The sequence below is a fragment of the Pygocentrus nattereri genome, chromosome 22 (genome assembly GCF_015220715.1).
Source record: "Pygocentrus nattereri isolate fPygNat1 chromosome 22, fPygNat1.pri, whole genome shotgun sequence".
NCBI classification, from domain to species: domain Eukaryota; kingdom Metazoa; phylum Chordata; class Actinopteri; order Characiformes; family Serrasalmidae; genus Pygocentrus; species Pygocentrus nattereri.
Genome location: NC_051232.1, coordinates 34,022,167 through 34,037,938, shown reverse-complemented (window position 1 = coordinate 34,037,938; position 15,772 = coordinate 34,022,167). Strand labels below are relative to the sequence as shown.

Genomic DNA, 15,772 nt, shown 5'->3' with positions numbered 1-15,772 from the left:
CACGATATGACAGGAGATTGACCAACGATCCAATACCACGGCAACCAGTGTCACGATATGACAGGAGATTGACCAAAGATCCAATACCATGGCAACCAGTGTCACGATATGACAGGAGGTTGACCAAAGATCCAATACCACGGCAACCAGTGTCACTATATGACAGGAGATTGACGAAAGATCCAATACCACGGCAACCAGTGTCACGATATGACAGGAGATTGACCAAAGATCCAATACCATGGCAACCAGTGTCACGATATGACAGGAGATTGACAAAAGATCCAATACCATGGCAACCAGTGTCACGATATGACAGGAGATTGACCAAAGATCCAATACCATGGCAACCAGTGTCACGATATGACAGGAGATTGACCAAAGATCCAATACCACGGCAACCAGTGTCACGATATGACAGGAGATTGACCAAAGATCCAAAACCATGGCAACCAGTGTCACTATAAGACAGGAGATTGACCAAAGATCCAATACCACGGCAACCAGTGTCACGATATGACAGCAGATTGACCAAAGATCCAATACCATGGCAACCAGTGTCACTATATGACAGGAGATTGACCAAAGATCCAATACCATGGCAACCAGTGTCACTATATGACAGGAGATTGACCAAAGATCCAATACCACGGCAACCAGTGTCACGATATGACAGGAGATTGACCAAAGATCCAGTACCATGGCAACCAGTGTCACGATATGACAGGAGATTGACCAAAGATCCAGTACCATGGCAACCAGTGTGACGATATGACAGGAGATTGACCAAAGATCCAGTACCATGGCAACCAGTGTCACGATATGACAGGAGATTGACCAAAGATCCAGTACCATGGCAACCAGTGTCACGATATGACAGGAGATTGACCAAAGATCCAGTACCATGGCAACCAGTGTCACGATATGATAGGGGAAGGACCAGAGACCAACTTCTACAACCAAGGACTTCATCAAGGGAAAAAAAAAATATTTTACTGGCAAAGAATTGTGCTATGAGTTCTCCTTGTTAGGCATGCATAGCACCTCCAAGAGCAAAAAACACCAATAAATAAAAGGTGACATTGACATTTCCTGTATGTGTTAACTTTAATAAAAAAGTGCATAAAGGAATATTTACAGGAGAATGACCAAAATTACTCCTAACACAACCAGTTTCACTACATGACAGGAGAATGACCAGTTGTTACTGACAACATCGTCATTGAGTGTGTTTACATAATCTGATTAATAATATGGTAACTGCAGAAAATCAGATTTTGTCAGTAATCTGATCGATGTGCTTATATGCGCTTGATTAATCAGATAATGGAGGAACTCCAGGTGTACATGAGTCACACAGCACTCAGATTTCTGCTTTGCAACCACTCAGTAAACTCACAGAAGTAGACGTGTCGTAAATTGAATGTAAAACTCAAACTTTGCTCCTTTTTACCTAAAAATATGCACATACATCATCTAGAAGATGAAGTATGTTTAAATACTTCATTCACTGTTTGGTTTCTGCTTTGCTCCAAAAGTGATTTGCTTCGCCTCCCACTTATTTCCGGTAACGCGACCTGTTTCGCACATCAGTTTTATCAGATTTTTGAGTGCATGTAAGCTCACTCACTGCCATTTCACTATACATGAACAAATATTTACTACTAATCCAAGTGGCATCTTATGACTGGGTAACGACCAGTCACTTGCCAATTACTAGTGTAACCTGTCTTACTGTATGACATAGTCTGCAAATAATGTGTCTATGGTTTTATGCACCCAAAAACAGTCATAATGGCCATTTCTCAGTATATGTGCATCCCTTGAAATCAAACAGGCTGTGTTGTTTATTTTCAAATTTTTGACCAAATTTTGAATCATGAAAGTTTGCAGTGACAACACTTCTTCTCACTTCATTGCGAATGGGCAGTCACATGTAAATGTGTTCATGGTTGTGGCATCATAACCATGGGCTGTTTCTGCAGCTTTGCTTCCACGTATGGAATGAATGGGTCCAAGAATTTTACCTAGTACAACAAAATTTAAAAAGCAAGAAAATGAGGAAAATCTGTTCCTATGAATAGAAACAAATGAAACTTCCCTGTCTCAGTATCTCAGACGGATCTGCAGCAAAAAGTTAGACAGTCTTTTTGGTTTTCGGCTGTATTGCATAAAGTCATTCTGGCCACCACACTGTAACACTGGAAGTCCCTCTTTATTTTCGTATTTATATTACTGTATATATAAAGTGAACTGTGACTGTCTGTATTTGTCAGGTTGTGGAGTCTGGCTGACCACGCTCTAATAGCCCGCTGTAATATGGAGGAGGCCGTGCGCAGTGTGGCCTTCAGCAGTGATGGCTCTCAGCTGGCCCTGGGCATGAAGGACGGCTCCTTCACTGTACTTCGTGTCAGGTAACATACGCTATAACCATTACTCCAGGAGTGTTCTATCCTGGTCCTGGAGATCTACCACCCTGTCAAGTTCAGGTCCAACACACCTGGGTCTGATTGGTCAGCTTTAATTACCTGCATCAGGTGTGTAAGATCAGAGTTGGAGCTAAACTCTGCAGGGTGGTAAATCTTCAGGACTAGGTTTGAGCAGCTCTGCATTACTCTGTTTCAGTGGTTCCCATCCTTTAAAGCTAGTTAATTCACTGGGTTTATTAATAGGATAACAGGGAGAACACCATAACATGCAGGGCAGGTGGTCCTCCAGGAGCGGGGCTGTGGAACACAGCTCTGCTCTGCCAACTAGTCTTGTGTATGAAATGTTCCCTTCTGTTTAATTAAGCATGTACAGGGAAAATAAGTTCAGCAAACTGTTTCTGTTGGTCTCAGAACTTGATTAACTTGCTAGGCCTTAATTTACTCTTTAAGACTTGTTAGGCTGAACAATTACCAATATAAAATCAGCTGATTTTATATCATCATTTCAGAGCATAAATTCTCAAACTCTACAAAATTTCTGCTAGTTGCCTACAAAAAAGGAGAAAGCTATGGAAAGCACTTTTTCCATTATTCCAAATGTCATTAAGAAATTACTGCTGGAAGTGAGGGCAAGATCTGAAAGACTGAGAACTCTCAGGTAGAACTGCTTGTGTGTTGGCCAGAAAGGCAAAGCAAAACCCCCACATGACAGTAAAGGATTGCATGACAGTTTATCTGGCACTGGACTGGTGATGTGTTATTCTGCTTTGCCATGCTGCTTACACAAACATGATCTGCATGAAAGAGTCATCGAAAGGAAATCCATCCATCCATCCATCCATCCATTTCTAAGCTGCTTCTCCGTCAGGGTCGCAGGGGGGTGCTGGAGCCTATCCCAGCAGTCTTCAGACGGAAGGCAGGATACACCCTGGACAGGTCGCCAGTCCATCGCAGGGCAGACAGACAGACACAGACAGTCACTCACACCTATGGGCAATTTAACACGTCCAATCAGCCTGACTGCATGTCTTTGGACTGTGGGAGGAAACCGGAGAACCCGGAGGAAACCCACGCAGACACGGGGAGAACATGCAGACTCTACACAGAGAGGACCCTGATCGAAAGGAAATCTTCCCTTCAAAGTAATCAGAAAAGTCAGCGTCTGAAGTGCGAGCAACTGGATAAGATAAAGGCATTGCTGTGGACAGATGAAGTAAAATGGAACTGTCACAGTCACCAGTCAACAGAAGCATTTGAAGTAATTAACATGTAACACCAATCATGAAGGGATGATGTGTACAATATCAAAATCAAAAGGTAGACATCTTATTTTGAACCCCCTCAGCACTTACAAATAAAGGCCATCATTTGTGTTCCATCTGTTAAAAACCCTCTACTAGCTCTCAAGGCCTCATATTGTATGGTGCTTGGACCCCACTGATCACCATTTTGTAGACTTTTTTTAAAGCTTCCAGCAATTTTAGCAGGTCTACAAAAGACAAGATGATGTACAGTTTCTCAAAGGCATTAATTTCACACAGAAACTAATCATTTTAACATATTAGTGTTTTGCACCCTTCATTCTAAAACTATTGAGAAAAGGAATCATATATTTCCAAAACAGAAGCCAGCATTTCCGCTTTCTTTGGTTGTGGTTCTCGTATGTTAAGAGTCTCTATTTTAATGCGAAGTAGGGGCTGGATAATGCATTTATATCAAGACCTGATTTTATACATTGATAGCCTGGTCAAAGTTAAATGTTCATTTTTGGCTCTATTGTGAAAGTCACAGAGCATGAGGCAAATTTCTCACCAATTAAACTATGTCTTTGTGCACTGGGGCTCAGTCATGCTGGAACACAAAAAGGTTCCCACAAAGCTGTAAGCATATAATTATGCAGAATGTTCTGTGTGCTGTATCATTAACATCACCCGTCACTGGAACTAAGAGGCCCATACCCTGAAAACCAGCCCCAGCCGATTATCCCTCCTCCACCAAACTTTACTGTTAGCACTGTGGGTTCCAGTAGGCAGTGTTCTCCTGGCATTCACCAAGTCCAGATTCATCATCAGACGGCCAGATAGAGAAGTGTGATTCATCACCCCACAGAACATGTTTCCACTGCTCCAGAGTCCAGTGACGGCACTTTACACGCCTCCAGCCACTTGGCATTGTGCATCTTAGGCTTGTGTGCAGCTGCTCAGCCATGGAAACCCATTTCATGAAGCTTCTTTTGTTTCCGGAGGCAGTTACTGCAACAGTAGATTCAATAGAGGCCATTTTTATGCACCATGTGCTTCAGCACTCGACAACCTTACTCTGAGTTTATGTGGTCTACACCTCATGTCTGAGCTGTTGTTGCTCTTAGATGCCTCCATTTCACAATAATAGCACTTACAGTTGTCTGTGGCAGATGTAGCAGGGCAGATATTTCACAAACTGACTTGTGGCAGAGGTGGCATCCTCTGTCAGTGCCATGTTTTCAGCCATTGAGCTCTTCAATACGACCCATTCTACTGCCAGTGTTTGTCTGTGGAGACTGAATGGCTGTGTGCTTGATTTTATACACCTGTTAGCAATGGGGGTGGCTGAAGCACCTGAACTTAGTGATTTGGATGGGTGTCCGCATATTTTAGGCCATATAGTTTGGGTGTGAAAACAGCCTAAATGTACTTTTGCGCATGGTGCCCAAGTGTGCATGTGCATAAACAGTGTGTAGCCGTTTCGGCGTAAATCTTTTGTTGTGATGAGAGCCGGCTGTCATGCGTCATTGAAATGAATGTAAGCATGTCAGCCTTATGAGAACGCGTGTCCGCTCGAGGCTATTCTCTGAACACACACACAAGCATGCGATCCAGGCTCGGTGTTTGCTGAGTGCTTTATGGTATAAGCAGTGACTGACAAATGCATTCATGGCTTCAGATTTAAAAGTCAGGCTGATTTACTTTAGCCATGGAGCTGAAGCCCTCCCCTCCGTGCGTTCCCCTCAGGCCAGTGTAAATGGACCTGCAGAGCTGTTGATCAATACATTTTGAAGTAGCTAATCCCACCAAGCACTTTGAAGTGCTCTGATTGCATTTGCACTTTCGCTGTTAAAAAAAAAAAAACAGAAAAAATAAAAGTTGGGCTTTTCCTCTCAGGAGAAGCTTACCATGTATTCCGCTGTGTGGTTGTATCCCCGAGCTGGTCATCAACGATTTCAGAAAACACTAGGAATAAGTGGCTGCTCTCAGACTGAGCTGAGGGTGGGGGTGGGCAGTGTGACAGGATAGTATAGCCATCATGATTAATCGCAGTATGCTTGCTGAGTTAGGCTACTTTCACACCTAGTTTTTCCAACCCAGAGTGCAGGGGCTTTTGTGGTAGTATATCTGTTTCATTTGGTTTGCTGGCTTCACAAAACAAGCGCACCAGATTATACAGGTGGGTGTTTGTTTATGGCTCAGACATTTTGCAGGGATTCAATCACTCTGTTTCACATTTCTTGTAATTTGTGCCAAGACGCTCCTACTCCTCATGAAATCGAGGTGACTAATGTCTATATGTGCCAAAGTTTAGGCTATAGTAATAAATGTGATGTGATGGCTGCTTCTTTGTGGTTGGTTTGTCTTTTCAGATGTAGCCAATCGAGATTCTGATGCAATAAGGCTACATTCACATTACCAGGTTGAAGTGGCCAATTTTTTGCCCTAATGTGACTCAGATCTGATGTTTTCCAGGCTGTTTGGAGACCAATCTGATCTTCTCAAATCCGACCTGAGCCACTTTCATACGTGGTCCTAGATCAGATCCGATTTAAGGTCGTGTGACCTTACTGAGGCGCTGAGAATGGAATGTGCTTTTTCCATCATCCAGCGTTACCATGGCAGCAGCACCGAACAGACGTTAAAGCCTGTAAACGGTGGAAAAGCAGCTCGTCTCACCTTTTTCTCCTCCGTCTGGCTCTAATAATGAAGCTGAGAGCTGATCAGAGTCAATGATCTTCTCAGCGAAGCTCGTTCTGCTCGTTAGTTTGTGCTGATGATGCAGCGATTCGGTCACGTGACGTTAATGAGTAGGAGGAGCTCATGAGGGTCAGTTCAGGAGCCGGTTCATCACATTAATGACCGATTAGAGCCTCTTACCTAAACGAGTGTGAACCATCGAGTCAGAGAGACGGGATCTGAGCAAAAAATCAGATTTGAGCAGCAAAGCTTTGTTCTGCAATCTATATGCCAAATTCAACAGCATAAAATAGCCATTATATTATTGCTTTGTCATTATTAACATCAGCTCATGCTGCAAGAATGATATATGCATCTGTAAAGAGCCAGACGTCAGGCTCTCTCATTTGGTGAGGACCACCACAGAAATGCATTCCCACCAGCAGGAAACTGAACCAGAGTTCACCAAGATCCGAGTGTTTTTTGCCAGACAACGGTTAATTTGCTTAGTGCGCGCCTGAGTACGGCTGGAGCGTTCATACCTGTCCACACAAACTGAACTAAAGCTAGAAGTCTGATCCATGCCCAACGAGGAAGCTGTGTCAGTTTTCTAATTGATAGCTTTATGTATCATAAAAACAACAAAGACGGCCCGCGAACAATAACTAGTGCATAGTAACGGCACTTTCAAGTGATCTTGGTTTAATACTTAATTCTGATATTTTTCTGTAAATGTTTGTGCACAATTTTTATTTATTTGCTGAGTTTTAACACAGTGGAAAAAAAAGAAATGAAATATGAGTGTGCCGTAACTTTTGCACGGCCGTGTTTATTTTTTCACCTCCTGGTGAAATTTCTCAAATGATAGAATCACAAATAAATATCTCCGTTTCGTTCTAAATAAGCTTTCACATCCGCTGAGAAAAAGCTGATACACCTCATGTATTAGCTTTGAGGTTTGGCTTTCAGATGGGATAGAACTGCATTGTTAGCATAGCTATGAAAAAAAAAATCTCATGTTTCCTCCTCACATGTCCAAGACAGCATGTGCAGTGAGAACAGCAGTGGCCCTAAAACGTAACCGTGAGGAACTTCAAGCACTAGGAGACATTAACATTTTAAGATGAGGGAGTTCCCAACACGATAAGAATCTGCTAGTTTGTCAGATAAGATTTAGACTGTTTAGTGCCAGAGGGGCCAACCCTTTGGGTCAATATATTGTGATCAGTTGTATTGACCGCTGCACTGGGGTCAAGAAAGAAAGAAATAGATTTTTTAATGTGAATCAGCGCTGCAGGTTGTGCGCAACACAGACCGTGCCGTCTCTGTACTGTATTTAAAACACACATAACACATTTAATAATTTATGTTTATTCACTCACCTCACCTGCTTACCGGCATGGATGAAAAGAATGGCGAACACATCTTCCTCGTTTATCCAGCGAAGTCAGCCTTATTTGAAACTGTGGTCGCTGTCATTATCGTTAAGCGGCCAAATGATCCATCAGACAAGTAGTAATCAAGTGTCAGCTGCTGGAATTGCTTTTCAGTGAAACAAGCAGGCCTGATGAGATGCTGGCGATTCAGTTTGTTAGCCTCAAAGCGAAAGGCGCGGCTGACGAGGGCGGATGCAGTACTTTCAGCAGCACGTGCAGTCATTAGGAGAATGAATGAACTTTCTCCATCTGGAGCTACTCGAACTGTGTTAGTGAGGTGTTCCGGACCAGCTTTGACTTCTCTGGCATTGGCTTCTCTCCAGCTCCTCTTTAAAGAGCCCAGTTCCTACAGTTTCACCTAAAGTCCATGTATGATGTTCGTGTGGTTTCATGCAGCTAAAATAGCCGTAGTTCATTTTGAAATGACCATGTTCTAGCCTCTCTTTATCACTTACAATGAAGCAGGCTTACGCTTAAGCTTTTGTTACTGTGCCTTAATGACTGTTAGAAAGCAGATAAAATCTGATTGGCTGAGCCGTGTTCAAAGCCAATGTAAAATCCTGATACACACACACATATGACCACCACACAGCACCTGAACTGTATATCACAGCACAAAGAAACATCTCATGATGCTCTAAAGGACCACTGGGTGTCCTGATAAATTAAGAGTCTGTTTTCTGTTTAAACCGAGGGGCTGACAACTTATGTTCTTAACCAGAATGGGGCTGGTCAGCTGGCTAATAGGCTAACAGAGCCAACAAGTCAAATCAGATCAAATTTATTTGTAGCGCTTTTTACAACGGATGTTGTCACAAAGCAGCTTCACAGAATTCCAGAAAAGACAAAGTAGATAAATTGATATATTATTTCATTCTTCTTATGTTTTCTCAGAGATATGACAGAAATAGTGCACATCAAAGACCGGAAGGAAGTCATCCACGAGCTGAAGTTTTCTCCGGACGGCGCTTACCTGGCTGTCGGCTCCAATGACGGTCTGGTGGACATCTACGCTGTGGCCCAGCGCTATAAAAAGGTGGGCGAATGCAGCAGATCGTCCAGCTTCATTACGCACCTGGACTGGTCCGTCGACGGCAAGTTCCTGCAGACGAATGACGGTGCCGGGGAGCGTCTCTTTTATCGGATGCCGAGTGAGTATCGGCGGTGATGTGTAAGAGATGAAATAGTTTGCAACCTAAAACCCAGCAAATCAAACGTCATGGCTCTGAAATATTCTATTTTTAAAGTATGTAATTGCTAATTGGCTTATAAACAGCTTCGTTCACCGTTATTTCGGGTTTGATAACTGAAACGTCTCCAGTCGCAGTGACTTCTGAGCCAGTTCTGCTGCTGAAGTCGACACCAAATCATCAAATCATGTTTTTTGTGCGTTATTGAGTCAAACACTACAAACTTTTTGTGAGGTTTGTTTTATGGTAATTTGACGTTCAGTTTATTTACGGTGTATTTTGTTCCCCTTTTAAAGAGAGAGGTGAACCAGGAAATTTAGCTAGCTAGCTGCCGAGACATCAGCACAAGACTAGTGATTTTTTTTAATGCTTTTTATAAAGAAACTGACCATAATACATTTAAATGACATTAAACTAAGATAAAGCAATGATTATTGTCATTTGAACAGAGTAAATTCTCACATTTGTGGGTTTCTGTGGTCTCTTGTTCTCTATCTTACCAGTTTTTCTGTTTTTTTCTCGTAATTCTCTGTTTGGAGTCTCTGAAAATCCTCCGTTTGGAGGGTCATGTAGCCCCAACACTTCCCCCTCCCCTCTCTCAACCCGAATGAGGACACCCTACCCCTAGACGTGAACGGAGGGTTAGGGCTGAGTGGTAGGGGCGAGGGGTGAAATGGGATTGGGCCTTTGACGTTGCTTAAGATGAGCCAGAGGCTCCCCTGAGGGGACCTGACGAGACCAAGTGGCGACGGCTTGTTAAAACTGGTATTGAAACAGGTGGCTGGACACCCTACTGTGGAAGTCTGTAGCATCACCAGGGATCCAACTCTTGATCTTCTGATGATAGAACCAGTGTTAAGACACAGATTTCTAAGTAGGTATTTTTTAAGGAATTGGCATCCTAATCTAAAGCGTTTTTATATCTGTACGTCGGTTTGATGGAATTAGAGGTGCCAACTCTGACCCGGTCATTTATCACATGTGCAGAATGAATGGGAGATGTCATCGTTACTCACTGACTCCATTTCTGACAATTATCCTTATTTTTTAATCACAACACACCTCGAATTATCAAGATATGATGATTTAGAGACACTTTCTTCTGATTAAATGCTCCAGTTTATAAAACAGTACACAGTCACTGTCTCCACCCATCAGGGCAGCGTACAGAAGCTCAGTGCTAATAGCGGATGAGGGGAAATTTTGAATAAATACACCCTTAAGAGATAAGTAAATAGATTAGATATGTAATCAATGATCAAATACTTAAGCAGTGGCTAAAAGGGAACATTAATGTTTCACTAAGAGGCAGTACAGGATGCATTAGGCCATAGTCTGCCCGTCCGGGGCCTTTTCAAAGCCGATGACCAGGTGCACTCTCAGTGAACCCATACGTCCTCTCAGTGAGGGCATATGATATATGGCTGAGTGGGGCCTTGTAGGATGAGCAGAACTGGTATAAACCAGCTGAAGCCAGCTTTTGAGAAGGAATATCGGGTACATTATGTATTCATAATATAGGGCTTTTTATCCAATGGGATCAAATAAACACAGGAAATTGATAAGAAGGGTGTGGTGATGTGATATCACCCCAGATAAAGTGTAGAAACATCATTATCAGCAGGCTGTTTGCACAGCTGGGGTCTCTCGAGACCCTGTGCCACCTGATGCTGGAATAAAGAAGAAGTCAAACTCAGCGTCTGAAGACTCTTTCCTTTTTGATGTCTTCTGAGAACTTGGACTTAAACCAGTTATTAGTGTACAGGTTTAGCCGGTATTAAAAGATTTCTTTTTTATTTAATAGCATTGTGTTGGAGGCCTGGGGTTGAAGGGGTTAGCCCTTGATCCCTACACAGAGCTGCAGGTGGATAGGACCTTACAGGCCCTGTAACCAGAGGCTATTGTTGTTCTTAACCTTGTTGTGCTCACTTCTGTAGGGTTGTTTTACAGTATTTCTTACACCAAGTCAACCCACATGTGAGGAACTTTGACAGCTTCATTCATTTCAGATGACAAGCATTAAAATTCTAGTGCCTACTTGGTTTAAAGCCCAAAGCAGGAAACAGGGCCCAGGGCTCGCTTTAGGTTTGCAAACAGAGAGCAGAGTGTTTGGTGTAGTGTTCTGAGCCAGTTGAAGCAGTTCTTGATCAGGGTTTTAATGCTTAACTAAGGTTAGCATTGCTTTTTAAAGAGTACATCCCTCAATATCTGCTTTTCTTTTGCCCTCTCAGTACGTTTAGTAGGGATGTCAGGGATGGTAGTGTTCGTAGGCTTGTATACACAGATCTTGCAAGTACGCTCCTCTTTGTGAAGTCGTGTGGTCTACTGCTTTGTGGCTAAGCTGTTGTACCTCCGCTTTAGAATAATAGCACTTACAGTTGTCTAGGGCAGCTCTGGCAAGCCTAAAGTTTCACACACTGACTGGCAAAGGTGGCATCCTATGACAGAGCCTGTTCTACCCCTGTTAGCAGTGGGTGCATCTGAAATGCCTGAACTTATGAGCATGGATATGAATATGCTTGCAAATTCTGCTTCTGTTGCTTGTATATTCTAGCTGGGAAGCACCTGACCACCAAAGAGGAGATCAAAGGGCTCCACTGGGTCTCCTGGACATGTGTGATCGGGCCGGAGGTGAGCGGGATCTGGCCCAAGTACACCAACATCAATGAAATCAACTCTCTGGACGCGAACTTCAGCAGTGCTGTCCTGGTCACTGGAGACGACTTTGGCCTGGTCAAATTGTTCCGCTTCCCGTGCTTAAAGAAAGGTATTCCGATTTCTTGTCCTGAAGTGACAGAGCGAGTGAAGGTATGTGTTACTCACAGACCTGATCTGTGTTTTGTTGGTTTGCACTAGGAGCAAAATTCAAGAAGTATATTGGCCACTCTGCCCATGTGACCAATGTGCGGTGGTCACATGACCTTCAGTGGGTCTTGACTACTGGAGGGGCAGATCATTCGTTGTTCCAGTGGAGGTTCCTACCCGAGGGCATCATGAATGGCATTGTTGAGCCCACCTTTCAAGGTATGCGTGTGCTTTACATGTACAGTGTAATAATCTCTGGACTGGCTTAAAACAAGCACCATTTAATCAGCTAATTTAATTGACCTGCCTCCAAACATGAATCGCCTTTGGAACTCATTTCCTGTCTGATGATAACTGCTAATAATGTTTACCCACTAGATTGCAGATTCTCACGATAAGCAGTTTTGCAAGGTTAAAAGGTAGAACAGGACTCAGATGTTGTTTGCAGAGCTTCTAATCACATATGTGTTATTATGTCTGTTATCTATACTTTCCTTTGTTGAAGATGGTGTAGAGCACGGCTTTGCGTTGGTGTCTGGCTGCCTTACAGTTTTTCCAGAATTGCTCAATTTAATAGGAATAGATTGTACAGTTGTATGCAAGCATTTGGACGCCTCTGGCCAGATGACCAGTTTGTTAATACTTTAAAATGAAAAGAAGTAAAGAAAACCTCTGCAGCAAACTGTTTACAATTTTACATTTTTTTCTCTTTTTTTTTTGTAAACATTAACGCACAGTTATTTATATTTGATTAACCTTGTAAAATTGTAAAGTATCCGAAACCAGTTGACTATTTAGGCCATGACTGAATTAATAGGACTTGTCAGACAGATCTAGACCCGTCTTTAGGAATAGTCAGCTGATGACATTTCCCATTTCTCTGACGCTTCAAACCTCGTGTTAACACTCAACAACCATGGGCTCCTCTAATCAGCTGCCTCACGACATCAGAATGAAGCTAATTGAGGCCTACAAAGCTGAGGAAGACTATCAAAGTGCTTACAGCTATTTCCACTGTCTGAAGTGCCATTAAGAAATGGCAGTTAAGGGGAACTGTGAACGTCAAGGCAAGATCTCAGATAGAACTGCTCATATTCTGGCCTGAAAGGCAAAGCGAAACCTCCGTATGACAGCAAAAGACCTGCAGGACTGTTTAGCTCAGAGGTGCACAACTCCAGCTCCTGGAGGGCTGGTGTCCAGCACAGTTTGGTGATTTCCCTGCTCAACCACACCTGATTACACTCATCTGTTAACCGCCAGGTTTAGTGGTTGAGTTTAAGTAGAGAAACTACCAACTTGTGCTGGACACTGGCCCTCCAGGACCAGAGTTGAGCACCTCTGCTTTAGCTGGTGCACCACTCTACTGCACAGTGCAAACTATATGGAAGAGTCATCAGACGGAAACTTTATCTGTGACCTCATCACGAAAGTCTTTTGACTTTGATCTGTGCCATTTTCTTATATGGTTTTAAATAGATACCAATAATTTCCTCCCATTCCCGTTAAGCTCTTCCGCCCATCTGTAAAACACTTTGACTTGCCAATATGAAAAGTGCTGTATAAAGATATAAGGTTTTGTTACTGTTATTGTTATTACATTTGCCACATGCAAATTAAAATCTAGATAAGCCAGATGCATCTGCGGACTGATGAAGTAAAAATGAATCTCTTTGGCCACTAAATGTTTTTCTGAAAAAAAAGGAGCATTTGATGAAAAGAACACTGCCCACTGTTAAGCATGAGACTGGATCTGTTATACTTTTGCTGCTAGTGGTGCTTCTAATCAGTGACACTGTGCTTCACACATCTTCAGCCTGCTAAACAACAGTGAATGAGCGAGTGTCGGAGTGAGTAAATGAGTTGGGAGCCAGGCCAAAAATGTGCTTCACATCTAAACTTGCCTCGCGTTAGGTGCGTCCAGACTGGAACTCAGATGTAGATTCAGGTTATGCTGAGTTGCTTTTAGATTTTAGCTTCATAATCATGCACTCCTTACTCAAGAGCTGCTCCTCTGGAAGAAAGGAGGGTTTCCTGCATGCATTGATCTCCTTTTTGCTTTTTCTCTTTTCTCCAGACGGGTTCGGTGACTCTAACAGTGAGGAGTCTGACTCAGAACTGTCTGATGTGCCGGAGCTGGACTCTGACATCGAGCAGGAGACGCAGATCAACTACGATCGCCAGGTCAGCTTCAGCTGGCTTATTATTTCCAGCTTTTTACTGTGGGGCATTTTACATTTGACCGTTTTGTTGTAGGATCAGATTCTTGTGCTCTAAGAAGCCAAACGCCTGCAGGAAGAGCTGTTTTGAGATGCTCTTAGAAGAAAAGGGCAAATATATTCTTAAGAGTGTGATGTCGTCTGGGCTCGGAAACTCTTTGCATAAGGATTCGAGCAGTTATTAACCATAAACACAGTTTTACTCACCGCTGGGAAATTCTATGCTGTCTTCACTCCATCAAGGCTGCACACTAACACGAGGGCAGGAATGTGGAGCTCCAAAGGGATTTCAGTTATTCAAGACGGGTTGATCTGAGGTTTGTTGCTACAGTGGTGAGTGTGTTAATGTTCCTAGTCGTCCAGCAGCAGATGGTAGCTTTGGTGTCCGTGATGGAAAAGATTTCATAAAACGTTCCCTGATTGACAATCAGATAAACGGAATGTTGTCAGACTAGAGAGTTTGGAGCTCTCCTATAAAGGTAACACTGGGCAGCAGGCTATGGACTGTATGCATGCATGGGGTTGAACTTCTGAGCTCACAGATGACGGCTTAAGTTGTACGTATATGGAGGCTTGTGTGAAGTGACCCTATGGAGAGCTGCGCAAGAGGGCCCTGTAAGGAGGGAATAGTCTGGTAAGAGTCAGACCAGAGTGGGTTTAAAAAAACAGATGTCATATACAGTTTTACTCATCGCTGGTAAATTCTATGCAGTCTTCACTCCATTGAGGCTGCACACTAACACAAGGGCAGGAATGTGGAGGCCCTTAACTGGGGGCAGTCGTGGGCTGGAGGTCAGGGAACCAGCCTCGTGACCGGAAGGTCGCCGGTTCGATCCCCAGAGCCAACAGTGTGTGACTGAGGTGCCCTTGAGCAAGACACCTAACCCCCAACTGCTCCCCGGGCTCTGCGGATTGGGCTGCCCACCGCTCCGGGCAAGTGTGCTCACTGCCCCCTAGTGTGTATGTGGTGTTTCACTTCACGGATGGGTTAAACGCGGAGGTGAAATTCCCCCGTTGTGGGACTAATAAGGGTCACTCAATCTTAATATGCGTTTGGGTTTTAAAGGCAACCAAAAGAACACGTAAGGTTTGGACATGTTGGGCTTGTGTAACTGGGGTGGAGAGATTACCTTATCACCCCAGAGGGGAATAAAGAGGGATGTTTTGAGATGATATTCGCCTTGTGGTTGACCGGGAACCATCCTGCCATTTGATGCCCATTGAAGGCCTTTTCCTTCCTTCCACAAGAACTCAGCGGCTGACGTCTTTTTCATTTCTGTTGATGTTCTTTGATTCTTTCAGTTCTTTCTGAAGACATTAGATTACCCACAGTTATTAGGGCAGATAGTGTAGATGATATTAGAGATGCTTATAAATGTCCAGACCCTGGGCAAAAGAGAGAGCTCTTGGTTGTGACATCCATCAGAAAATATTAAAACGTGGTTGTAGACTAAGGTTAAAAATTAGTCATTGCTAATTTTATTGATGCGCAGGTCACATGTTGCTCTGAGTGAATTCACCTTTCATCAGTGATGCACCGAAATGAAAATTCTTGGCCGAAATTCAAGACACGTTTGGCCTAAAAACAAATTAAAAACCAACAAAAGTTGGTAATAAATAAAAAGCATTAAACATATGAAATTAACCTGCTAAGATGATTACACTTTGTAGGCTGCTCTACATGCCATGATGTCCTGCCTCCTCCATCATTGTTAAACTTTGGCTTGAAGTGAGCTCCTTGTTCGAATTTTCCATTCCACCTTAAATGGCGCA

At 43.2% G+C, this 15,772-nt stretch overlaps 1 protein-coding gene across 14 annotated transcripts in view; it reads left to right on the top strand.

Moving 5' to 3' along the window:
• The window catches only part of LOC108443826 (EMAP like 5), a 118,820-nt gene that overhangs the window by 49,570 nt on the left and 53,478 nt on the right, over positions 1-15,772 (top strand). For all 14 annotated transcript variants that reach the window (XR_005129348.1, XR_005129347.1, XM_017724687.2 and 11 more), the window contains 5 exons: positions 2,277-2,414; positions 8,683-8,939; positions 11,533-11,745; positions 11,835-12,002; positions 13,858-13,964. Coding sequence is in view for 12 of the 14 variants with exons in the window: in XM_017724687.2 (XP_017580176.1) it covers positions 2,277-2,414; positions 8,683-8,939; positions 11,533-11,745; positions 11,835-12,002; positions 13,858-13,964 (883 nt within the window). In the remaining 2 variants the exon portion in view is untranslated. The remainder of the gene's footprint in view (positions 1-2,276; positions 2,415-8,682; positions 8,940-11,532; positions 11,746-11,834; positions 12,003-13,857; positions 13,965-15,772) is intronic.